The sequence below is a fragment of the Pipistrellus hanaki genome (genome assembly GCF_964339955.1).
Source record: "Pipistrellus hanaki genome assembly, chromosome: 15".
Classification (NCBI taxonomy): domain Eukaryota; kingdom Metazoa; phylum Chordata; class Mammalia; order Chiroptera; family Vespertilionidae; genus Pipistrellus; species Pipistrellus hanaki.
In genome coordinates this window covers 45,624,887-45,648,404 of record NC_140517.1, presented here as the reverse complement: position 1 = coordinate 45,648,404, position 23,518 = coordinate 45,624,887, and the positions used below count along the sequence as shown (strand labels likewise).

The 23,518-nt window shown below is 59.4% G+C and overlaps 2 protein-coding genes across 5 annotated transcripts; one reads left to right on the top strand and one right to left on the bottom strand.

Annotated features, from left to right (window-relative positions):
* Positions 1–7,255: 7,255 nt before the first annotated feature.
* On the bottom strand, positions 7,256–19,034 carry LOC311633455 (galactoside 2-alpha-L-fucosyltransferase SEC1-like). 3 transcript variants are annotated; one of them, XM_084906178.1, is made up of 4 exons: positions 18,932–19,034; positions 15,421–15,523; positions 12,006–12,059; positions 7,256–9,520 (listed from the first exon to the last, which is right to left on the bottom strand). In XM_084906178.1, exon 4 carries the CDS (start codon positions 9,513–9,515, stop codon positions 8,496–8,498), a length of 1,020 nt encoding a protein of 339 aa, XP_084762304.1. In that variant the 5' UTR covers positions 9,516–9,520; positions 12,006–12,059; positions 15,421–15,523; positions 18,932–19,034; the 3' UTR covers positions 7,256–8,495. The 3 variants fall into 3 exon arrangements, with proteins under 3 accessions (XP_084762304.1, XP_084762305.1, XP_084762306.1); XM_084906179.1 differs by lacking the exons at positions 15,421–15,523; positions 18,932–19,034 and adding an exon at positions 15,210–15,272; XM_084906180.1 differs by lacking the exons at positions 12,006–12,059; positions 15,421–15,523; positions 18,932–19,034 and adding an exon at positions 11,731–11,791.
* NTN5 (netrin 5) lies at positions 17,674–23,518 on the top strand. 2 transcript variants are annotated; one of them, XM_084906074.1, is made up of 6 exons: positions 17,674–18,334; positions 21,368–21,556; positions 21,677–21,826; positions 22,243–22,296; positions 22,486–22,566; positions 23,050–23,518. In XM_084906074.1, the coding sequence occupies exons 1-6, from the start codon at positions 17,704–17,706 to the stop codon at positions 23,397–23,399; spliced, it is 1,455 nt and encodes a 484-aa protein (XP_084762200.1). In that variant the 5' UTR covers positions 17,674–17,703; the 3' UTR covers positions 23,400–23,518. The 2 variants fall into 2 exon arrangements, with proteins under 2 accessions (XP_084762200.1, XP_084762201.1); XM_084906075.1 differs by lacking the exon at positions 21,677–21,826.

The window sequence follows — 23,518 nt, the reverse complement described above, 5'->3', positions numbered from 1 at the left end:
CTGCAGAAGGCCCTGGGCTCAGCAGGGAGGTCTCTTAGCAGCCAACATGGGTGCCGCCGAGGCCCTACACAAGGCCCTACACAAGGCCCTGCACAGACACGGTCCCCGTTTCCGGGAACTGGAGCACAGTTCCTGGGACCCCTGCTGCTATGCCATGCGGTGAGGAGGCCCAGCCTGTCCTCCGGGAGAAAGTCCCCATGGATGTGGCCCAGCTCGGCTCCCCGGTAAAGGGGCGGCACAAGAGAGTGCAGACGGCACCACGTGGCTGGTGGTCAGAGCGTCAGCCTCTGCACCGGAAGGCCTCGGGTTTGATTCTCTGTCGAGGGCACGTGCCTGGGCTGCTGCCCGGCCCCACTTGGGGTGTGTGTAGGAGGCAACGGATGGATGTGTCACTCTCACATAGACGTTTCTCTCTCTTTCTCCTCCCCTTCCTTCCTACTCTCTCTAAACATCAATGGAAAAAATATCCTGGGGTGAGGATGAACAAAAATAAAGACATAAATAAAACACAAGCAGCTGTGTGAGAGACCTCAGACGTGTGACACCACGTGGGGAGAACATGGGACCCAGTCCACCCCTGTGAACCTTGAGAAAGAGAAAAGAGAGTCTGCATTGGAAGCCACGCTGTTTTGGGCTGGTTTGTTACGCAGCATCAGCTGACTGACACACCTCCCACGGACATGACAGCTCTCTGAGCAGGAAGCATGCCTGACTTGCTCCTGCTGTGTCCCCCACTGCCTAGAACATTTCCTGGAAGATAGTAGGTGCTCTCTACATATTTATTGAATGAATGAATGAATGAATGAATGGATGGATGGATGGATGGATTTCCAGAAGTCCATGTCTTGGGGATGATGTCATGAATCCAGTAACAGCCCACCAGGCTCTATGTCTGTAGTCCACACAACCCGGGCATGTGCCCGGACTGGGAACCAAACCGTAACCTCCTGGGACTTGAACCTGAAGCAGAGTGTTCCCTCCTTTGGAAAAACTGCTGTATGAACTACCCTGTTATCCTTAGACAGCCTCTTATTCTGTAGGTCAACCCTGTCATTTTCAGACTGTAGAATAACTTTGCTTTTTGCTTGAATAGAAAAGATAAACTTTATTGTCTGACCTTGCAAGCTAGCCATCTACAGGAGCCGATACCCTGAGACTAATATTAATTCACAGGATTCTGCCGAGAGTTCGTTCCTCCAAGGTCACAGGTTTTGATTGGATACAATATGCATTCGAGGTTACAGGCTGTCTCACACAAAGAACGAGGAGGATGTAAAAAGGAAACACTCCCTTTTGTGTTTGCTCAGCATTTGACAGAGGCAATCAATCTGCTCTGAACCTGCTTGCAATAAAGATGGCTCCTAGCTGAAACCGGTTTGGCTCAGTGGATAGAGCGTCCACCTGCGGACTGAAGGTTCCCAGGTTCGATTCTGGTCAAGGGCATGTGCCTTGGTTGTGGGCACATCCCCAGTGGGGGGTGTGCAGGAGGCAGCTGGTCGATGTTTCTAACTCTATCCCTCTCCCTTCCTCTCTGTGGGAAATCAATAAAATATATTATTGATCAATAAAATATATATATAAAAAGATGGCTCCTAACTCACTGGCTTGTTAGGCATTGGGTCCAACAAGCCCACGGCCTGAGTGTGTGATGGAACCTCCGCCTCCTGGTGCACAGGATGACACTCCGAACAACGAGCCCCCCCAGCCAGGGCTGCCCCCACGTTCATAAACGAACCACAATGGTACTGGGTGTGACCGTGAGCTGTGCCCTCCGGACACCACACAACACCCAGCCTCAACGCGAGTCCACACGGCCTCCCGGACACATGGCCACCGGGACTCACAGCCTCCCGGACACACGGCCTCTGGGACACACGGCCACATGGACACATGGCCCCTTCCCAGCTCGTAGGCCTTCTTTCACAGAACACAGCCACATGGACACACGGCCTCCCGGACACACGGCCTCCCGGACACACGGCCTCCGGGACACACGGCCTCCGGGACACACGGCCTCCGGGCCACATGAGGCGGCACCTGTCCTCTGGACGGGATAACAGCCCACGCTCAGGACATGTGTCTCCGAGCCAGCTGCCGGTTATTTTTAATAACATCTTCCCTGAGAGCGATAAAGACTTATTGGAACTTAAAACCCCTCAAAACGAAGGTCTCCCTGACCTCTCTCCCTCCTGGGAACATGCGTGCGCCTTTTCCCTCCCTCCGCCTCTCCCTCTTCTCCCCCACAGGCCTGCATCTCCTGACTCTCAGGGACCCCGGAGGCTGCAACCAGACAGCAGTGGGTACCAGCAGCTCGTCCCAGACAGACCCCCTGACCCTGACCCTGACCCCAAGGCCCCTGCCCAGCTCACTCCCCGCCCAGTCGCTCTCCTCTCACCCAGGCCCCGCCTGTTTCACTGTCCCCGCTTTTATAAAACCCCCTGGAGCTCACGTGGACTCACGTGTGAAAATGTTCATGCACAAAGTCAAGAACCCACACACACTCCCGGCCGCCCTGCCCGCAGACCCCCCCACGGGCCAGGCCCCTGCCCGCAGCCACCGTCGGCTCTGAGGCCTGTCATCGTCCCCAAAGGAGCCGGGCCCCAGGAGGGCTCACTCCCTGCCTTCCCTCAGTTCCCAGCCTCCCGCCCTCGGCAACACCAATCTGTTCCGGATCCGTCTCTGCAGCCTGGCCTGGTGTCAGCACGGACAACTCTGTTTAGGGCATACGCATGCTCAACAATTCCCACTCTCCAGCAGCCGGGGCGGCTGGGTTGCAGAATAAGGTCCATATCACAGCTTAGCGGACACTCGGAGGTCCTGTCTCATCCCTGCGAGTTCCAGATAAGACCCCTTCCTTCCGGACTCCGCTCTGTCCCGGAGCCCCCGTGGGACATGCTGCGTGGTCGCTCGGGGAGGACACAGCACTTTGGTCCCGGGTGTGACCTGCCTGACTCGGCAGCGGAAGTTCGCAGCCTATGATCTATGGGGAACGAAGCAGAAACCGAGCTGCCGCCAATAGTCAACGGCACTAACTCCTTCCACAAATATTTGCCGAGCTCCTTCCTGGGCGTACCACTGCCAGTTCTATCCTGGTCCCAGCACATGCCTGGGTTGCAGGCTCGATCCCCAGTAGGGGGCATGCAGGAGGCAGCCGATCCATCTTTCTCACATCAATGTTTCTTTCTCTCTCTTGCCCTAACCGGTTTGTCTGGGACGAGCTGCCGCTGCCCATTGCTGCCCTGGTGCAGCCTCGCAGGGTCCCTTAGAGTTAGGAGATGCAGGCCTGTGGGGGAAGATGTAAGGGGGCAGGCTCGGGGTGCTCCTGGGAGGGACAGCAAGCCTTCCTGGCTTCTTTCAAGGGGGTGTAACTTAGGGGTGACCCAAGAGGCCAATTCAGGTCCTGGCGTCTAGTTAACAAGCTGGAGTTTCTTCTAAAAAAAAAAGAAAAAAAGAGCCGAGACCGGTTTGGCTCAATGGATAGAGCGTCGGCTTGGGGACTGAAGGGTCCCGGGTTCGATTCCGGTCAAGGGCATGTACCTTAGTTGCGGGCATATCCCCAGTGGGGGGTGTGCAAGAGGCAGCTGATTGATGACTCTCTCTCATTGATGTTTCTAACTCTCTATCTCTCTCCCTTCCTCTCTGTACAAAATCAATAAAAAATAAAAAAAAAAAGAAAAAAAGAAAAAGAAAAAACAGCTCTCAGGTGACCCAGATGGGCCAGAGGTGGGAGGGACTGAGCGGGAAGTGGCATGTTGCTGGGTCAGGTCCACGCCTGTACAGCTCCTGGCAGCTCCCCAGGGCCAAGCAGGTCACACCCGCTTGACTCAGCCGGAACTCCTGTTACTGGACACTGGGTGCCGTGGTCTGACTGGGACACAGGACCTGGCCCAGGCAGCCGAAGGCTGTGCGTGGTCTCCGGTGAGCGTGCTACACCGGAGTCACCGAGGCCCAGCACCTCCCCAACCCCTCCGGTCAACATGCCGCACCCACCACTCATTCCCGGGCTGCTGTCACCACACATACAAACGGCTGGCTTCAAAGAATAGAATGTCTGCCGAGACCAGTTTGGCTCAATGGATAGAGCGTCGGCTTGGGGACTGAAGGGTCCCGGGTTCGATTCCGGTCAAGGGCATGTACCTTGGTTGCGGGCATATCCCCAGTAGGGGGTGTGCAAGAGGCAGCTGATCGATGACTCTCTCTCATCGATGTTTCTAACTCTCTATCTCTCTCCCTTCCTCTCTGTATAAAAATCAATAAAAAAAAAATAAAATAAATAAAATAAAATAAAATAAAATATATTAAAAAGAAAAAGAAAAAAAGAATAGAACGTCTTTCTCTCACTGATCTGAGGGCTCAAAGCCGACCCCTGCCTCCATCCTCACACCGCTGTGTGTGCCCAAGTCACTCATCCTACTGGGTGAGGGCCTGTCCTGCTGGACAAGGGCCTGTCCGCTCCGGTGTCACCTCCTTTTCTTTCTTTTTAAAAAAAATATATATATCTTTATTGAATTTTTTTAACAGAGAGGAAGGGAAAGGGATAGAGTTCAAAACATCGATGAGAAGAAACATCTATCAGCTGCCTCCTGCACACACATCCCACTGGGGATGTGTCCGCAACCAAGGTACGTGCCCTTGCCCGGAATCGAACCTGGAACCCTTCAGTCCGCAGGCCGACGCTCTATCCACTCAGCCACACCGGTCGGGGCTCACCTCCTTTTCCTAATCGAATCTGTGTTTCCAAATCACATCGCATCCTGCGGTTCTCGGGGGTTAGGATGTCAACATGTCTTTCTGGGGGTACGATTCCACCCATAACAAAGGCACGCCGGGTGTTGGAGGCCTGGAGCCTGGCTGTGAGAGCTGTGTTTTGGGGACCTGAGGGGGGGTGGGGGGGCTCGCCATCCTCTGCTTTGGACTCATACACCAAGGAAGGAGCTTGGTCGGTAAATATCTGTGGAAGGAGTTAGTGGATTGATTATTGGCGGTGGCTGGGTTTCTGCTTCAGTCTCCATAAATCGGGGGCCGGGACTTCCTCTTCCAAGTCAGGTCACACGGGGGAGGGGCTGGGTCCCCGGCGTTGAGGTGAAACAGAACTACGTGGGGTATGTCATACCATGGCACCCGCTCCTGGCAGCTGGCCGCCAGCAGGGCCCCTTCTGGGTGGAGACCACAGAGGGAGACGCAGGGAGGGAGGTCGTGAGGATGGAGCTCCCGGATCGTCCCCCAGCACCGCCTTCACCCCCGGGATGCGCAAGAAAGGGCGTGTGAGAAACTAGCCTTCAGCCGAAACCGGTCTGGCTCAGTGGATAGAGCGTAGGTCTGTGGGCTGAAAGGTCCCAGGTTCGATTCCAGTCAGGGGCATGTACCTTGGTTGCGGGCACATCCCCGGTAGGGGGTGTGCAGGAGGCGGCTGGTTGATGTTTCTCTCTCATCGATGTTTCTAACTCTCTATCCCTCTCTCTTCCTTTCTGTAAAAAATCAATAAAAATATATTAGGAAAGCAAAGGAAAGGAAAGGGAAGGAAGGAAGGAAGGAAGAAAGAAAGAAAGAAACTAGCCTTCAGCTCTCCAGCCCTGGTGCTACGGTAGCTCTTTGGTTTCATTATTTATCTTTATTTTTAAATGTATTTTTATTGACTTCAGAGAGGAAGGGAGAAGGAGAGAGAGAGAGACAGAGATATCAATGATGAGAGAGAATCATTGATCGGCTGCCTCCAGCACACCCCACACTGGGGATGGAGCCTGAAACCCAGGAATGTGCCCTGACTGGAATCGAGCCCTGACCTCCTGATTGATTAATAGGTTGGCGCTCAACCACTGAGTATGTGGGCCGGGCTCATCTTTTTTTTTCTTTTTTTAAGATGTTTTTATTGATTTTAGAAAGAGAGGAGGGAGAGGGAGAGAAACACTGATGAGAAAAATGGATCTGCTGCCTCCTGCAAGCCCCCTACTGGGGATCGAACCTGCAACCCAGGCTTGTGCCCGGACCAGGATGGAACTGGCAATCTTTGGGTGCATGGGAGGACATCCAATCAATGGAGCCACAGCGGCTGGGGCTCGGTGGGTTCATCTTAGTCTGTCAAGTCTACGAGGAATATCACATCTCTTCATTATTTTCGGTGAATCAACTTGACTTCGAGAACACATCCTCATTTCATTCAGCCAGCAAGAAATTCTGTCTGAGCCACATGGCAGTGTGGGAATTCCTTCTGTATAACACCCTCATCCCGGAGGCATCTCTCAGGGTCCCAGCCATGTTGTGAAGACACTCAGACAGCCCCACAGAGGCTCACACCAAGAGGAGGTGACCGACAGCCAAGAACCAGCACCCACTGCCAGCCACGGAAAGGGAGCCCCCAGCCCCAGTCAAGCCTTCAGATGACAGCAGCCCAGGCTGCTGGCACCAAACGGTAACCTCACTGGGCATCCCAAACAGAATCATCCATCTAAGCCCCTCCCAAACTCCTGACCCCCAGAAACAATCCTATATAATAAAAGCCTAAGATGCTAAGTGTCCAGTTGGCCAGTATGCCGTTCAACCAATCAACGCAGAATAGGTTAATGATATGCTAGGGCCACGCAACCACTTGCTATGACATGCATTGACCACTAGGGAGAGGATGCTCCAACTGGTAGGTAAGGTTGCTCCTGGGGTCTGGCCGATCAGGACTGAGCGAGACAGGCCGGACACGCCCTTGAGCCCTCCCGTGGTCTCTCCCAGGCTGGCCAACCTTCCATGTCCCCTCCCAGCCCCAACCATGCACGGGTGGGGTCCCTCGGCCTGGCCTGCACGCCCTCACAATCCAGAACCCCTTGGGGGATGAAGGAGAGCTGGTTTTGGCCTGATCCCACAGGCCAGGCCGAGGAACCGCACTGGTGCACAAATTCATGCACTGGGCCTCTTGTAAGAAATAATGAAGTATTGTTGTCATTTTACGCCACTGAGTTTGGGGTTGTTTGTTACGCAGTAATAGATAGCTAATACAGGACCTCCTTCTCCACTCCCCCTCTCCCTCCTCCCCAACCCTTCTCCTGCTTTCTTCATTGTCAGCCTCACACCATGACGACTCCATCAAAGACTCAAGCAAACAGACTGAAGCCCAAAAATGGCTCTGGGGAGATGCAATATTATTAATACACGAAAGGAGAGGCACCCATCCTCAGACAAGGTGGGGATTCAAATAAATAAGACACTGGAAAAGCACCTAAAACCAGGGAAGAGATGTGATCTAAACCAGGGCACTTGTTTAGTGGACATTTTAAATGGGTATAAATGATTGTTGTTATGAGGTTTTTCTTTAATATCCAAAAAGGAGAATTACACCAATAAAAAGACTGGTATCTCCACATTTTGAAACACACTGAACACAGAGAATGAGTAATCATTAGATTCAGCTTTGGTCCATATTGGAGTTTCTCCGAGTGGACTAAGCCCTGGGGCACAGCAGGCCCAGGGGGGAGGTCACCTGTGCACATGGCAGCAGCTGGCCTGCCCATGGCCTCTGGCCCTGTGGGCCTCTGTGGTCCAGCCCTGAAGGAGGGGACGCATCTACCTGCCACCTTCACCTGCCCCATTCCCGCTCCCGCATGACAGCCAGGTGGACGGAGTCCCCTCCTGTACTTCTGTGACCCCTGTGGATGCCGGGTGGCTTTGCCGCTGCAGCCCCAGGCCTGGTGTTGAGTCCTGCCTGAGTCCTGCCATCACTGTGAGGCTTCCCCACCCCCATTTCAGGGGTCTCCCTCACCACCAAGGGTATCTCCTCAAATCCTGTTTTCCCTCATGTCTTTTCATAATAAAAGAGGAATATTCAAATTGACCAAACAGCAAAACAAACCATCGTTATTATGTGCACTGACCACCAGAGGGCAGGCGCTCAAGACAGGAGCTGCCCCCTGGTGGTCAGTGCGCTCCCACAGGGGGCATGTGGCTCAGCCAGAAGCCGAGCTGACCGCTGGGGAGCTCAGCAGACGCAGAAGCCTCTCCTGCCTCCACAGCAGCTCAGACCTAAGCTGTCAGTTGGACATCCCCTGAGGGCTCTCAGACTGCTAAAAGGCTGGGCTGAGGGACCCCCACCCCAAGTGCACAAATGTCCTGCACCAGGCCGCTAGTGTCTTTTCCTAAGGCCCCATTACCCCGAAGCCTGAATTCCTAGCTGCCAAAACAGCCACTCCCCTTTAGCTGAGGGCAGGGATGGCTTCATCGGCCCAGCGCCGCAGAGGAGAGGGCAAAACTCCATCCCACCCTCCAGGCCGCTGGCACTCAGCATGTTTCCACGGCTCTAAGGGAACCTGAGTTCTGGGAGCGGCTGCCGAGGTGAGTTCTGTATGTTGTTCGTTTTCCAGGTGGCGCTCTGAGGCACAGAGAGGTTAAGCCACTTGTTCGAGGTTGCCCAGCCGAGAAGCCTGGATTCAAACCTGGGGGTCCAATCCTGAGCCCCCGTGCCGGACCCCACACACTGCCTGTCCCCCGAGGATGAGGGAGGGACACGTGCAGGGCTAGGGGCCGTTCTCTCTGGCCCGGCCAAGGTCGGCGGCGATGCCCACCCACTCGGGCAGGAAGGCCGCCTGTGGCCTGAAGACCGTGTGGAAGCGGGAGTGGGGCGGCGTGAAGTTGGCCAGGTAGACGGCGTCCCCGCCGGCCAGGTAGGCGGCCCAGACGCCGAAGGTGCCCACGGTGAACACGGTGTGGTTGCACTGCGTGAGCAGCGCGAAGTCCTTGGCCGGCGAGCCCTGGCGCCCGGCGCCCGCGAACACCACGTCCCCGCGGGACGCGTCGATGTTCTCCCGGCACCAGGCCATGCCATCGCTGGTGACCACGAACACCGGGGCTTCGTGCCGGGCCCGGAAGCGGTCCAGCGCCGCCTGCAGGTAGGCGCGGTCGGCCACCACGCCCTTCCACACTTCCGGCATGACGCGCACGTAGTCCCCGCGGCGCACGTGCACGCCCACGTACGTGGCGGGGCGGCGCCCGCGCACGCGCAGACCGCGCAGGTACGCCTGCGCCCCCTCGCGCACGTGGTCGTGCAGCGCGAACTCGCGCAGGATGTCGGCGCGCAGGTGGTGGTAGAAGGTCCAGGAGCAGGGGTAGCCCGTGAGGCGCACGTACTCGCCGGGGATGTGGCGGTACCGCTCCTCCATCCAGTCGTGGAGCGGGTAGTTGAGCCAGGGCAGCCCACGGGCCGCGGCGGCCGGCAGCACCGGGAGGGAGATGCGGAAGAGCGGCGCCAGCGTGCTGTGCATCTCGGCGGGGATGAAGGCCGGCCGCCCGTTCAGCCTGGCCAGCGCGTACAGCGTGGCGTACTCGCCCATCTGGTTGCCCAGGCGGCCGATGGCGTTGATGGTGAACATGCCCCCCTGGGGGAGGTGCCGTGGGGCCGGGACCACGAGGCCCCGGGAGGCCCAGGGGGCCGGCACCAGGGCCAGGCGCTGGTGGCAGTGGAAGATCAGGGACACCGCAAAGATGAAGAGGAGGAAGATGATGGTGGAGAAGGAAGGGCAAATGGTCCAGAAGCCCATGGTGGCTGCAGGGAGGAGAAAGGACTGAGACAGGAGGGATGGCTGGACAGTCCTCTGCTGTCTCACTGCCCCCCCTCCCATACATGTATTCACTCACTCAACTCCTCCTGGGGAGCCTCAGGCCTGGGTCTGAGTCCCAGCTTCAGCCCTCCCTGGCGCTGTGTGACCTTAGTCAAGTCACTTCACCTCTCTGAGTCCCAGTCTCCTCACCCGTTGAACAAGGATTGCCGGAAACCGATCGATGTCACTAATAGAGAATGTGTAAAGGGAATCCGGAAGGCTGGTCACCCTTAATGGCTCTGAATGGTGGGAGCTAATCACTCACTGTTTGAGACATTGGTAGCTAAAGCAGCCTCCACCTGTTAACCAGATGTGAATTCTTGCTGATTGTCCGTTATTGGAATTTCCTGCCTAAAGCATATGGGTGTATCTCATAACCTCAATAAAAGGGATACCAAAGCCAGAGCCGGGGCAGTCCTCCCTCTAGAGGTGGACTCCCGCCTGGCCCCCCATTTCCCAAATTAATTCTTTTCTAGTCTCTCTTCGTTTTGAGTGCGGCCTTCTCCAGTCCCCGGACCCTGAACAGGAACCCCGAACCACGCGGGGCGTGAAAGGGGCTCCCACAAAGGGCGATGAGCTCCAGCCATCGGAAAGTGCCCATTTTTGACCTCCCACCATTGCATATGGTCCAGCCTAGCCCTGCCTTACGAGGTCTGCGTGCGGACTGAACGAGCAGCATTGTCACTTGTAGGAAATGCCAAGTGTGAAGCAAGTACCGACAGGCTATTTATTTCCTCATGAAGCTGTGTTCTGGAACGTTCCCAGGCCAGGAAGGCAGCACAATAGGCCAGGAGCACAGATTCTGAGGCCGGATGGCCCAGGGTCAGGGGTGGGCTCTGCCTCCTGCTGGCTGAGCAACCCTGAGCACGTTACTTAACTCCTAGGCCTCAGTCTTCCCCTCTGTACAATGGGGTTACGCACAGCACCTCGGGGAACTGTGCTCCTGAGCCCCCACCACCATCAGGGCTTCCTGTTGGCGGGTGTGGTGGACGCCCGCCAATCAGACTCTTCCCCCCTTCCTTCCCTTGGATCCGGGCGCGGGCTTGCCACTGCCTCGGCCAGTCAAACATGGCGAAAGCAAGGTTGTGTCTTTTCTGGGCCAGGACTTAAGGGACCAGCAGTTCCCACTTCCTCGAACGTTCTCTCTGCATCGCTGTAATATTAAGGTCTGGGATGAGCCCTTCTTATTTTTTTGGGTAATGACTTTGTTGAGATGATATTCAAGTATCATGCAATTCACTCATCAACAGTGTGCAGCCCTGGCCAGTTGCTCAGGGGCTAGAGCGTCAGCCTGCGGACTGAAGGGCCATGGGTTCAATTCCCAGTCATGGGCACAGCCTCAGTTGTAGGCTCAATCCCTGCCCTGGTTAGGGTGCTTTTGAGAAACAACCCATTGATTTGTCGCTCATGTCCATGTTTCTCTCTCTCTCCCTCTCTTTCCCCTCCATTCTCCCTAAAACTCAATGGAAAATATATCGTCAGGTGAGAATTTTTTAAAAGCATGCAACTTAATAGCCTTCTAGTATATTCAGAGTGGGGCAACCATTACAAACTTTAGAAAAATTGTTATCACCCTAAAAGGAAACCCTGTGGTCCTTAGTCATCCCCCCAATCTTCCCATCCTCCCTGCTTTAGCTACTCTATATAGTTTATATAAACGAAATAATTCAATATGTGGTTCTTTGTGACTGGCTTCTTTCACTCTGTATCATATTCCCTTTTTTAATTGATTTTTAGAGAGAGGAAGGGAGAGGGAGAGAGAGAAGCACTGATGTGAGAGCAAGACATCAATCCAGCTGCCTCTTGCACACCCTGTATTGGGGATCGAGTCTACACTGGGTATGTGCCCTCGCTGGGAATTGAACCGGTGACTTTTAGGTGCCCAGGACGACGCCCAACCAACTGAGCTACACTGGCCAGGGCTAGCATCGTGTTCTCAAGGCTCATCCATCCCGTAGCATGAGTCGGCACTTCATTGATTTCTTTTTATAGCTAATACTCCAGTGCCTGGATATACCTCCTTTTGTTTGTCAATTCATCAGGCCATAGACATTTGGGTGGTTCCCACTCTTTGGCCCTTATGACTTGCGCTGCCATAAACGTGTGTGCACCGCTCTCTGTGTGGACGGACGCTCTCAGCTCCCCCGGGATTCACCGAGGAGCGGAATTGCTGGGTCACGTGGTAACTGCTGAACAGATTCAGGAGCTGCAGGCGGTTTTCCACAGCGGCTGCCATTCCACTCCCACCAGCCACGTGTGAGGGTCTGAGTTCTCCACACCCTCTCCGGCGCTCGCTAATGCCTGTTTGCTCACAGGAAGTGTGCCAGGCTCTCTGCTGGTGGAGCCTGCACGGTGGAGCCACACCCAGCTCATTGGGCTTGGCTGGGCTCCGGGAGCTGGGTTTCCCGTCCTTGTAATGGGAGGACTTACCCCTTCTTCAGGAGTTGCTTCTTCCTTCGTTTTGTTAATCCTCACCTGAAGATCCTGTTTCAGAGAGAATGGGAGGAAGGGAGGAGAAAGAGAGAGAGAAACACTGATGTGAGAGAGACACATTGACTGGTTGCCACCTCCCACTCTCACCCCAACCAGCGGCTGGGCTCATACTGCAACTGAGGTACATATCCTTGACCAGGAATCGAACCCATGACCCTTTGGTGTGGGGGCTGACCCTCTAACCACTGAGAAACGCTGGCCAAGGCAGGAGTTGCTTCTTTCTGAGTCGGGCTCTCCTCCAGCTCTCACATGGACTCTCAAACATGGGCCTTTCACCCCAGTCTCCAGTGCATCCTGATCCGCTATCTCCCCCATTCCTTCCCCCACCCCCCGCCTCTCCTCTGTGCGCCCCTGCTCTGTGCTCACTCCACTGGCTACAGCTCAGGAGTCCCCCAAACCCTTGCAGAAGCCCTGGGCTACACGGCCTCCACTCGGTCACCCGGCTTCCACCTCACCCATCTCTGCTTCCACTGACTCCCTTGAATGCTGGGGCTCTGTGGGCTTGCCTCAGTTCTCCTCCCATAATCCAGGGCTCCTGCCTTCATTAATCTGACCCCTTAGGGATCTGGGACCATCCATGTGGCATGGGTTTCCAGCGAGGCCAGCTGCCTCTCACATTTACGAATTAAATTTTTCGGCTTCACAGGGTACGAAAGCAATATCCTCCAGTAGCAACCATGCTTCCAATGTTGAATTTTCACCTTTTCCCCCCGCCTAGCGATACGTGCTAGGGTACTCTCTCATGATGCGGGGAGCAACAGCGAGGTGACTTTGCCCAACTGCAGGCTAAGGTAAGGTTGGCTAGGCTGAGCTATGATGTTTGATAGTTTAATAAGTTACTTTCCTTTTTAAAATATATTATTTTTATTGATTTTAGAGAGGAGAGAGATAGAAACACCGATGAGAGCGAATCATTGATGGGCTGCCTCCTGCGTGCTCCCTACTGGGGATGGAGGCTACAACCCCAGCGTGTGCCCTGACTGGGCATTGAGCCCCGACATCCTGGTTCATAGGGCGATGCTCAACCGCTGAGCCATGCCCAGCCGGGCTGGTGGTCAGTCTCTTAAATGCATTTTGGACTTATGATACCTTGAATTTTATCGGATGTAACCCCACTGTAAGTCCAGTAGTATTGGAGCAAGAAACATCTTGCTTGCTGCTTTAGTTTCCAAAACAGCGAGGTAACCCGCCCCAAAGCCCCTCGTCTCACTGGGACAGCTCTGTTCCCACCTTTCTCACGCCCGGGGGAAGGCTGCCACCTCTAGCCAGCTCCCCGGCGCTGGCTCCTGGGGCGGAGGAACCGGCTAGGGACAAAGGTACCGCCCCCCGAGCCACCTCCACCGTGTGTGACCCGGGCAGTCACACAGGCCCTGTTTGGTTTAACGCTCTGCTCTCGGCCTCTGGGACTTCTCGGTGGTGTGGACCAGGCACCCAGGTGTTCACTGTGCACAGGGCTCTGCAGGTGGGCAGCCAGTCCCGCGGCCACGCTCAGAGCGCCCTCTCCTGGCTGCTCCTGGGCTGAGCTGCAGGCTGAGGACAGTGGGGAGTAGGGGCTGAGGTGCTGGTCTCGGCGCTCACCGCCCTGGGCTGCAGTTCCTTCCAGCCACTTCCCACCAAACTGAACCCCTCCGGGGACAAAGCCTGGCCCGAGCCCACGTGCGGCCGTCCGTGGGCTCTCTCAGTGTGAACGCCCGTGTGTTTTGCTGCAGAAGCAGTGACGTTTGCTGAGGGACCTGCTGGAGGTGGCAGGCTGCCCGCGCCCCCGGTGCCCAAACTCAGCTTCGGAGACGCCGCCCAAAGTTTCAGATCCGAGACTGCAGGCCTGGGCCCGTCTCCCCTCATTCAGTCCTCTCCCTCACCCGGGGGGAAGGTGCATTGTTATGCCCGTTTTACAGATGAGGAAACTAAGGCACAGAGAGGTTAAGAAGCTTGCTGGGCCCTAACTGGTTTGGCTCAGTGGATAGAGCATCCGCCTGTGGACTTAAGGGTCCCAGGTTCGATTCCTGTCAAAAGCGTGTACCTTGGTTGCAGGCACATCCTCAGTAGGAGGCGTGCAAGAGGCAGCTGAATGATGTTTCTCTCTCATTGATGTTTCTAGCTCTCTACCCCTCTCCCTTCCTCTCTGTAAAAAATCAAATAAATATATTTTTTTTAAAAATCAAAGATGAGAGAGCTGCCTCCTGCACGCCCCACAACCCAGACTCTTCACCAGAATCGAACCTGGGACCTTTCAGTCTGCAGGCCGACGCTCTATCCACTGAGCCAAACCGGTTTCGGCTCATCTTTGATATTTCTGTCTCTCTCTCCCCTTCTCCCTTCCTCTCTGAAATCAGGCCCGCAACCCGAGCATGTGCCCTTGACTGGAATCGAGCCCAGGATCCTGAGTCAAACTGGGTAGAGATTAAAATAATAATAATAATAACAAATTATATATGTATATATAATTTTTAAAATATATTTTATTGATTTTTCACAGAGTGGAAGAGAGAAGGATAGAGAGTTAGAAACGTCGACGAGAGAGAATCATTGACCAGCTGCCTCCCGCACACCCACCACTGGGGATGTGCCCGCAACCAAGGTACATGCCCTTCACCGGAATCGAACCCGGGACCCTTCAGTCCCCAAGCCGACGCTCTATCCATTGAGCCAAACCGGTTTCGGCTGTATATATAATTTTTAAATCTGAAGTCCCTGTCCTGGTTCCCACGGGCTGGCCCCTCCCCGGAACCAGAAGCGCGGACTGCTCGGCTCTGGACAGAGGTCCGGCTCCCTGTTGGGTGGGGCCCATGCGGTGCCACAGCCAATGCCGAGGCCCTGGAGGCCACAGCAGCACACACCTGTGCCTCCTCCCAGGCCCTAGCTTTCCTCAGCGGAGGTGACAGAAACTGTATTTTTCTAGTCAAAACCACTCAGTGGGGAAGAGAGTTGACAGCAGCATTTGCATGACAATTTCAGGCTGGAGCACCAGGGCCTGGCTGGAATCTAGCCCTGGGGGAGGCTGGCTTTGAGCTCTGTCCTCCTCCGGGTCCCCACTTTCGGCTGCTGGAGCCATGGAGGCCCGAAGCAGCCCGGCCACCCCGTGCCCACCTCAGAAGCAGCTCCCGGCCTCGGGTTTCCCTGCGGCCGCTCTGAGCCACTGACCTGGCCGCGCAGTTAACGGGCAGCTGGCAGAAGGTTCCAGAGGGAGGAGGGGCTGGCGTGGGGGCACGGCCCGCCTCGGGGTGAGGGGCCTGGCCCACAGCACCGCATGGAGGGGCCGAGCCGCCGGCAGTTCCAGGGGCGAGTGAGTGCAGCAGGGACCCCAGGCCCGGGAATCCTTCTGCCCCCCCCCCCCCCCCGGGGCCCATCCTACCTGCCTGGGGCCTCCTCGGCGCCGAGGGCGTCCAGCTTCGGGCCCTGGGGCGCAGCTCACAGGTCCCCGCGGCCGGGCCGGGCGGTGGCGGCTGGCAGGGTCCCTGCGGGGAGAGGGAGGCCGGGCTGGTGAGGGGATGGGGCAGGGGGGCGGTGGTGGTGTTGGGTTCTGCAGCTCAGCCCTGAGCTCCCGCCCAGAACCCCCACGCCCGGGCCTGACAACAGCCACTCGGCACGCACTCCCGAGGGCCGCGGCTGCCACGCTGCTGCGGGGAGACCGTGAGAGGCCGCTCTCCTCCGGGCGCAGGTTTGACCCCATCCGTCAGGGGAGAAGGGCGGGTGCTTGCTAAACAGCAGGGTGGGGGGGTGAGGGGCCAGGGGGGTGAGGGGCCGGGGGGGAAAGGAGCCTGAGGCCCAGATGGACCTCACACTGCCCCCAGGCCGGAGTCCCTGGCTCTGGGTCTGGTGGGAGCACAACCAGATTCTGTTCCTGAGGGGCTGGGGGTGCGCTCCAGCTCCCAGAGGGGTAGGGGCTGGCCATCCGGGTCCCCAGTGGGCAGGGGTGCCTTCCGGGCTCCTCAGAAGGGGAAGGGGCTGGCCATCCGGGTCCCCAGTGGGCAGGGGTGCCTTCCGGGCTCCTCAGAAGGGGTAGGGGCTGGCCATCCAGGTCCCCAGTGGGCAGGGGGACTCACGGTCTGGTTGCCCAAGGTGCTAAGGGCCAGAGAGTGGCCCGACTGAACCACCAGGCAGGGGAGGGAAGGGAAGAAAAAGGAGGGGAGGGGAGCCAGGAGGGGTGTGGGGTTAGGCCCTCCACGCATTGGTGCCCAGGGACTCCGGGCAGATGCCAAATGTCGGCTGCCTGAGCACAAAATGGCGCCAGGCTCCTCTGAAGAGGCGGAGGGCGGTGCCCGTCATGGGCGGGAGGGGGGCAGTCTCTGCGCGCGGCGACAGCACTGGGGACATCGGCGACTGTGAGATCAGGCTGAGGGAGGCTGGAACCCCAGTTCCCCCCAGGTCTCGAGTCAGAGCCAGGGCGCTGGGCAGGGGGGCCAGAAAGGCCCAGCACCCCCAGACCTGAGTGAGCCCCACTAGGGGCTGCGGTCCTGGGGGCGGGGGCGTTCCAGCGCCAAGTCCTTCCCGGCTCTGCCAGCCTGAGGCCTGGACTTCTGGCCCCTCAGACAACCCGGCCCTGCCCTGCGGCTCTCCCTCCTCCATCAACACACACCACCCCAACATCTGTCCCCCCATCTGCTCTGGGGACCTCAGGAGCAGTGTTGAACGTGGGGGCTCAGATGCCTGTGCCCTGAGGCCTAAGGCAGCCGCCTGCAGGCTGAGCTGATGGGATCTGCTCAGACCCCACGGAGTCCTGGGGGAAGCCACCATCTGCCTTCGCTGCCCCACAGGCCCCGCACCCGCTCCCCAGCCCCCCCGCCCGTCCGTCCTCCCCTCCGCACGGCTCTCTGGGCTTTGCACCCAGCGGGGAAAGGGTTAAGGGCCGTGGAGGCTGGGAGGCCCAGTGGTTTGGCGATAATCCCCTCCGTGCCCGGGGTGTGGAGAACCAGGTTAGGGCTCCACGTGGGAAAGGGGCTCACTCTGATCCCTGCGGGCCGGGGCCTGGCCTCCAGCTTCTGATGGCCCGCCCGCCCGCCCGCACCCTCCCTCCGCCCCTTCCCGCCGCCAGGCCTGGCCGGGCCCGCTGAGCTGTCTGTGCTCTGGATCCCAGATGCCGCAGCCGCAGCCCGTCTGCCTGTCTGCCCCAGCCCTAGGCGCCCTGGGCCCTGCCCGCCTCCCCTCGGACGCTGGGTGCTGGGCTGCCCGCCCGGGCCTCCCGCCTCCCTTCGGCCCTTCCCCAGGGCTTGCTCTCCCCTCCGTTCTCTCTGTGGCAGTGCCTCTGGCCCTTTGTCTTAGGGCTCCATCCATTTCTAAACACCCCTCCCCTGCTAAGCTCTGACCCACGACCCTGATCTGATGCCCTCCCTCAGGCTGGCCACCTGCCCCCCCCCCCCCGCCCTCTCCCCAGGGCCCCTGCCCCCGACACTGAAAGATCTCTCCGGGGTGTTAAGCTACGGATTAGTTCAGGCAGAATTCTCGATTTTGCTTGCGTTCTTTCCCCTTTGGGTTGTGTAAACAGTAATTCTCCCCAGATGGAACTATTTTCCTCGCTTCAGGCAGCCGGGAGGGGCCGGGCAGGGCGGGCGGAATGCTGGGGTCTCGGGGGTCCGGGGGAGGGGGACTCTCAGCCTGGCCCCTCCTGTCCTTCCCAGGTGCGGGCCCTGCGGAGACCATGTCCGTGACCTTCGCCCTCTTGCTCCTCCTGAGCCAGGCCACCTCAGACCCCTGCTACCACCCGGGGGGCCGCCCCCGCTTCTGCCTCCCGCCCGTCACCCAGCTGGCCGGCGTGGTGGCCTCCTGCCCGCAGGCCTGCGCCCCGGCCGCAGGGGCCGAGGCGGGCGGCAGGGCGCCCTGCAATGGCAGCCTGACCCTGGCCCTGGGCGGCTCCTTCCTGCTGGCGTCCGTCAGCCTGCGCTTCTGCACCCCGGGCCCCCCGGCCCTGGTGCTGTCGGCCGCCTGGGCCGCGGGAGGCCCCTGGAGGTCGCTGTGGCGCAGGCCCGCCTGGCCCGGCGCCCTGGGGGGCCCCGACAAAGTGACCTTCCGGGCCCCGCCGGGCTCGACGGCCAGCGTGGCGGCCGGTCACCTGCGCGTGGAGCTCGGGGGCCGGGCGGGGCTGGCGGCGGCCGGAGTGAGAGGGCGCTGCCAGTGCCACGGCCACGCCGCCCGCTGCGCCGCCCGCGCCCGGCCCCCCCGCTGCCGCTGCCGCCACCACACCACCGGCCCCGGGTGCGAGAGCTGCCGCCCGTCCCACCGAGACCAGCCCTGGCGGCCGGCCACGCCCTGGCACCCCCACCCTTGCCTACGTGAGTCCTGGGCCTGCTCTCCCCACCCTCACCCGCCACCCACGGCCCACGGTCCCTGGTCCCTGCGGGACACGGTGCTCTCCCACCCAGAACTGCTGCCCCTGCTCCTCCCCTCGCTGTTCTCCAGCTGGGGCCCCCCTCTTTGCCTCCCCCCACAGCCTCCCAGCTGCCTGCCTGCCCATTAGGGGGCTCCTGCTCTCCCTCACACTCGATCACAATGAGAATGGCATGAATGACATCTTTCCAGCACCCATCCCCGGGCCTGGCCTGCTGCAGGGGCTCCGAGTACACCGCCTGCCAGGGTATAGGAATGGGGCCCGGGCCCTTCCCTGACTCGTTCATTGTGCAGCCATGGCCAGGCAAGCACTGCCATCAGGCCCATCTGACAGATGAGGAGACTGAGGCTAAGCGGGGGAAGTCCCTCTTGCAAGGACACACAGCCAGTGAGTGGCTGGGCCGGGGGTCCTGGCTTGTCCCTGCCGGGCTCCCGTCTGGCGCGGTCACACACCGTGTCCTGGGGCAGCAGCCAGGACTCCCTGCCCGGCTCGCGTTCCCGCTCCTCCGGTGTGACCCTCCTCTCTGCCTCCGTTTCCCCACCTGCAAAGCGGGGGCAGGAACAGTATTTCCTTCATGGGCGGCAGCGAAACTCCATGAGCTCAGTAATACGCAGGAAGTCCTCAGAGCAGGGGTGGGGAATGTCTGGCCCTCGGGACCTCTGAGGCCGGGAAGTCATGTGGCCTGGCCTTGCCAAGGCCTTAGGGGCGAGTTAATTGTTAATTAAATGTTTGACCAATCACAGCAGGCTGCTTTTTAAGTGGGTAATATCGTAGGGCCCTCGAATGATGCTATAAATATCCAAACGGCCCCTGGCAGAGAAGGGGTCCCCGCCCTGCCTGGAGTAAAGCCTCATGGGGTACCTGGCACACAGGAAGGGCTAGTGGGGCCTCTGCCAATGTTGCCATCCCCCAGATACGGAGGCGAGGCCCGGCCCGCATCCATCGCTTGCCCTAAGTCTCGCTGCCAGCACTGCCGCTCCCAGCATTCCCTGGGCAGGCCCAGGCCGGCCCCTCAGCCTGATGGCAGCCCTGAGTCCGGGCCCCTCCTTCCCCCCCGCAGAAGCCCCTCCTCAGACAGCCCTCCTGCCCCTCCCACCTCAGCTGGCTGCCCTTGCTAGCTGGTCTGATGTGCTTGATACCAGGCCCTGCGAGGTGACCCCACTCCACTGAGAGACACAGGCACAGAGGCACAAAGACACACACACACAAACACGCACCCCAGTTCCTGGACCCCCTCCCTGTACCTCCCACGTTCTCTGCCCTTTCACCCTCTGTTTCTTCTTGCAATGACCGACTTACAGACCACCCACTGTCCTCAGCTCCCCATCTGTCCTCACCCTCCCTGGGGTCCTCCTCGATCCTCTGCCCACGCCACCTCAGGGCCTCTGTTCAGTTGATCCTTTCCCACCAGCCAGATCTGTGTGGGGGAGGGGAGACTGACATGGCCTGGGAAGAACCTGGGAGCAGGGGGAGGCTGTCCCTCTGCGAATCACTGCCCCCCCCCCCACACACACACACACACCAGGCTGAGCTGGGCACCTCCCTCTGAACCTGAGTATGAGATGGAGAAGGGTGGAGACAGGGGGAGACTAGCCCCTGTGCGGAAGCAGCAGGCTTCCCGGAAGTGGTGGCCTGAACCCCTTCCCCACCTGAGCTCTCCAGAGGGGAGTGAGGGGATTGATCACCCTCCCGCCAGAAAGAATCCCAAGGCCAGCACTAATTCCCCGAGGGCTCATTGAGATCCCCACGGAACAGGGCTCTGATAGGCCGAGCGATGTTCCCAAGAACACACGGTACCCCGGCTCCCTGTGACCTTCCCACTGTTCCTCTGGCTCTCGGCACCTGCCAGCCCAGCCTCTCCACCTCGTGGAGTCCACAGCCCCTTCCATCTCTGCGAGGAGTGGTCCACGGACCCCCCCACATCAGCATCTCACTTTGGGGTGCCTGCTAGAGGTACAGATCTCGGGGCCCAGCAGCCCTGCGGGTGGAATCTGTGTTGTTCTTTTTCAACGTTTCGCCCGGGGCATTCTGGTAAACAGTAAGATCTGAGAGCCACCGCCTTAGGACACCAGGTCAGGGCTCCCAGGACAAGGCCCACAGCCCTCACAGAACCCAGAGGCCTGGGTTCCAATCCTGCCCCTGAGCGACCCTCAGCTGAGGTACCTTGGGCAGGTGCCTTCACCTCTCTGTGCCTCAGTTTCCACATCTGTAAAACGGGGGTGAGGATGGCGCCAGCCTCACAGAGCTGCTGCGATAATGCCACACACCGGGCACGCAGCACCGGGCACCTGGCCCGGAAGCTTTAACGGCAGGTGCATGCGGTGTGTCCCGCCCTGCGTTGAGCGCTTTCTATCTATTAGTTTTCATTGAAACCGCACGATGCAGATATTGTAAGTGTCATTTCACAGCAAAGGAAGCTGAGCTACGAAAAGGAGAAGCCACATGCCCAAGGAACGGACACGTGGGACACGAACACGTAGGGTCTGACTCCGTAGCCCAGGCCCAGAGCCCCCGCTTTTTAAGCCCCCTGGTTTCACACCATCGGGTTCATCAGTCCCCGTGGGCTTACCCGGCTCCTGTGCCCCCATTTTAAAGATGAGAATAGCAACAAGCAGACTGTCAAATTACAGCGGGGAGGCTGGGGAGATCTGGGGGAGATAAGAGATCAACTGAAGGACTTGTATACATGCATATAAGTACAACCAATAGACACAAAACTCTGGGGAGGAAGGGGATGTACGGGAGGGGTGGGCATTGGTATATGTACAAAAATAATAACTTAATAAAAAAAATATATATAAATAAATAAATAGAAATAAAGATGAGAATAAAGAGGTTCTGAGACCCAGGCTTAACCCGGTACCCTCTGGCAGTCTCTCTTACGTTGTATCCCCAGCCTGTTTCCCGGGGGCAGCGGGAGAAAGCTGGGGGCAGGGAACAGAAAGCCGGGCTCTGACGGGCCCCGTCTCGCTCCCAGCCTGTTCCTGCAACCAGCACGCCCGCCGCTGCAGGTTCAACGCGGAGCTGTTCCGGCTCTCCGGGGGCCGCAGCGGCGGCGTCTGCGAGCGGTGCCGCCACCACACAGCGGGGCGGCACTGCCACTACTGCCGGCCCGGGTTCTGGAGGGACCCCGGCCAGCCCATCACCAGCCGCAAGGCCTGCAGGGGTGAGTGTGGACCCACGTCCCGCCGAGGCGGGTCAGAGGCGGGAGGGGCTGGGGACCGGAGAGGGAGGCTCTAGGGCCCAGACACCCCCACCCCCAATCCCAGATCCTCTCTTCCTCCAGCCTGCCAGTGCCACCCTATCGGGGCGACGGGGGGCACCTGCAACCAGACCAGCGGGCAGTGCTCCTGCAAGATCGGGGTCACCGGCCTGACCTGCAGCCGCTGCGGCCCTGGCTACCAGCAGAGCCGCTCCCCCAGGATGCCCTGCCAGCGTGCGTCCTGCGGGGCCCCCGTCCTGCGTGGGGTTGGATGAGACACCCCGGATGTCCGGTGGACCAGCATGACGAGGGCTGGGTCCCGGGATGGGAGCGAGAGGCAGGAGGCCGGACGCTGGCTTCTGGAGGAAGTGGGGACTGGGAAATTCCAGTCTCCTCGGTCAGTCTCAGCCTCAGAGAGGAAAAGGCTGGGGGCCTGGACTCCTCCGTCGGAGGGAGGCGGGGCTGGGGGCACAGATTCCTGGGTCTGAAGGGAGAAGGGGCCGGGACTGGACTCAGGGCTGGAGAGAGGTCAAAGGGCGCTTGCCCTCTTACGCCTGAAGAGAACAGATGGACAGCTGGATTCCTGGGGGGTAATGGGAGGAGAAGGCGGGAAGGAACTAAGGTTAATTTTCTCCTCCCGTCTCTCATAGGAATCCCAGAGGCAACAACCGCCCTGGCGACCACCTCTAGTGCTTACAGCTCCGGTAAGACGGGCCGGTGTGGAGATCCCCACCGGCGAGAGGCTCTGGGGGTGGGCTGGTTGGGCTCCCCAGTGGGGATACGGGGGTGGCCCATGGAGCTCCCTCCCAGGCTCTGAGCACCCCAGCTGCCCATCAAGATGGAGTGCGGGGGCTGGGCAGGGAGCCCCCTGCAGACAGCCTGACCCTCCCCAGACCCTCAGTGCCACAACTACTGCAACGTCTCGGACACCAGGGTGCACATGAGCCTTCGGAGGTACTGCCAGCAGGACTATGGTGAGTGATGGCGGGGAAAGGGCCCACAGCCGCAGAGGTACCCGGAGGCCATGCCAGCCCCCTCCCTGGCCTTCCTGCTATGGGACCTCATGCCACCGAAGACAACTGGGGCTTAGGGGCAGTGGGAGGGAGCGTCCCCTCCCCCACCACGCCTCCTCTTTCCCTCTGTGCCTGGCCTTGTCGAGGTTCACTATCTCCGTCAGCCTGCGTGTCTGAGAGAGGGAAGTGGCCTCCTCTGGGGCGGAAGGAGAAAGGGGACCTGGTTGAATGGACAGGGCCCTTGCCTTGTCCACCTCCGACCCTCTCCGCCTCGCTTCAGGGTCCCCTGTCTGAGCCTCAGCCCCACTCCCACAGAGACGCACCCCCTTCCAGATGTGATCCCGGAAGCCCACCCTCAGGTCCCGGCCCTTCCCCATCAGAAGTGACCCACGGGACCCCGGAGGCTCCCCGGCACCCTGGCCTGACCTCTCTCCTCCCGCTCAGTCCTCCACGCGCAGGTGCTGGCGGCGGAGGCGGCGGGCCAGGCCTGGCGGCGGCTGGCCCTGCACGTGCTGGCCGTGTACAGGCAGCGGGCGCGGCCCGTGCGCCGCGGCGGCCAGGAGGCCTGGGTGCCCGGCGCCGACCTGGCCTGCGGCTGCCTCCGCCTGCAGCCCGGCTCCCACTACCTGGTGCTGGGCAGCGCGGCGGGCCAACCCGACCCCGCGCGCCTCGTCCTCGACCGCCACGGCCTCGCACTTCCCTGGAGGCCGCGCTGGGCCGGGCCGCTGCGGCGGCTGCAGCGGGAGGAGCGAGCAGGCGGCTGCCGCGCCCTGGAGCCTCCGACCCCGGCCTAGCGCCGGAGTCCGGAGCCCGGAGCCCGGTGCCCAGCGGCCTCGAAAGCCAACCAACGTGCCAGGAGGAGCCACCAGCAGAGCATTTTACCTCGACGGCGCGAGTCGCTGAGCCAATCAGA

Excerpts from the sequence above, each read along its gene's own strand:
- LOC311633455 (XM_084906178.1), bottom strand. The coding sequence starts at position 9,515 with ATGGGCTTCTGGACCATTTGCCCTTCCTTCTCCACCATCATCTTCCTC.
- NTN5 (XM_084906074.1), top strand. The coding sequence starts at position 17,704 with ATGTCCGTGACCTTCGCCCTCTTGCTCCTCCTGAGCCAGGCCACCTCA. Across the intron at positions 18,335-21,367 it reads GCACCCCCACCCTTGCCTAC|CCTGTTCCTGCAACCAGCAC; the intron begins GTGAGTCCTGGG and ends TCTCGCTCCCAG. Across the intron at positions 22,567-23,049 it reads GTACTGCCAGCAGGACTATG|TCCTCCACGCGCAGGTGCTG; the intron begins GTGAGTGATGGC and ends CCTCCCGCTCAG.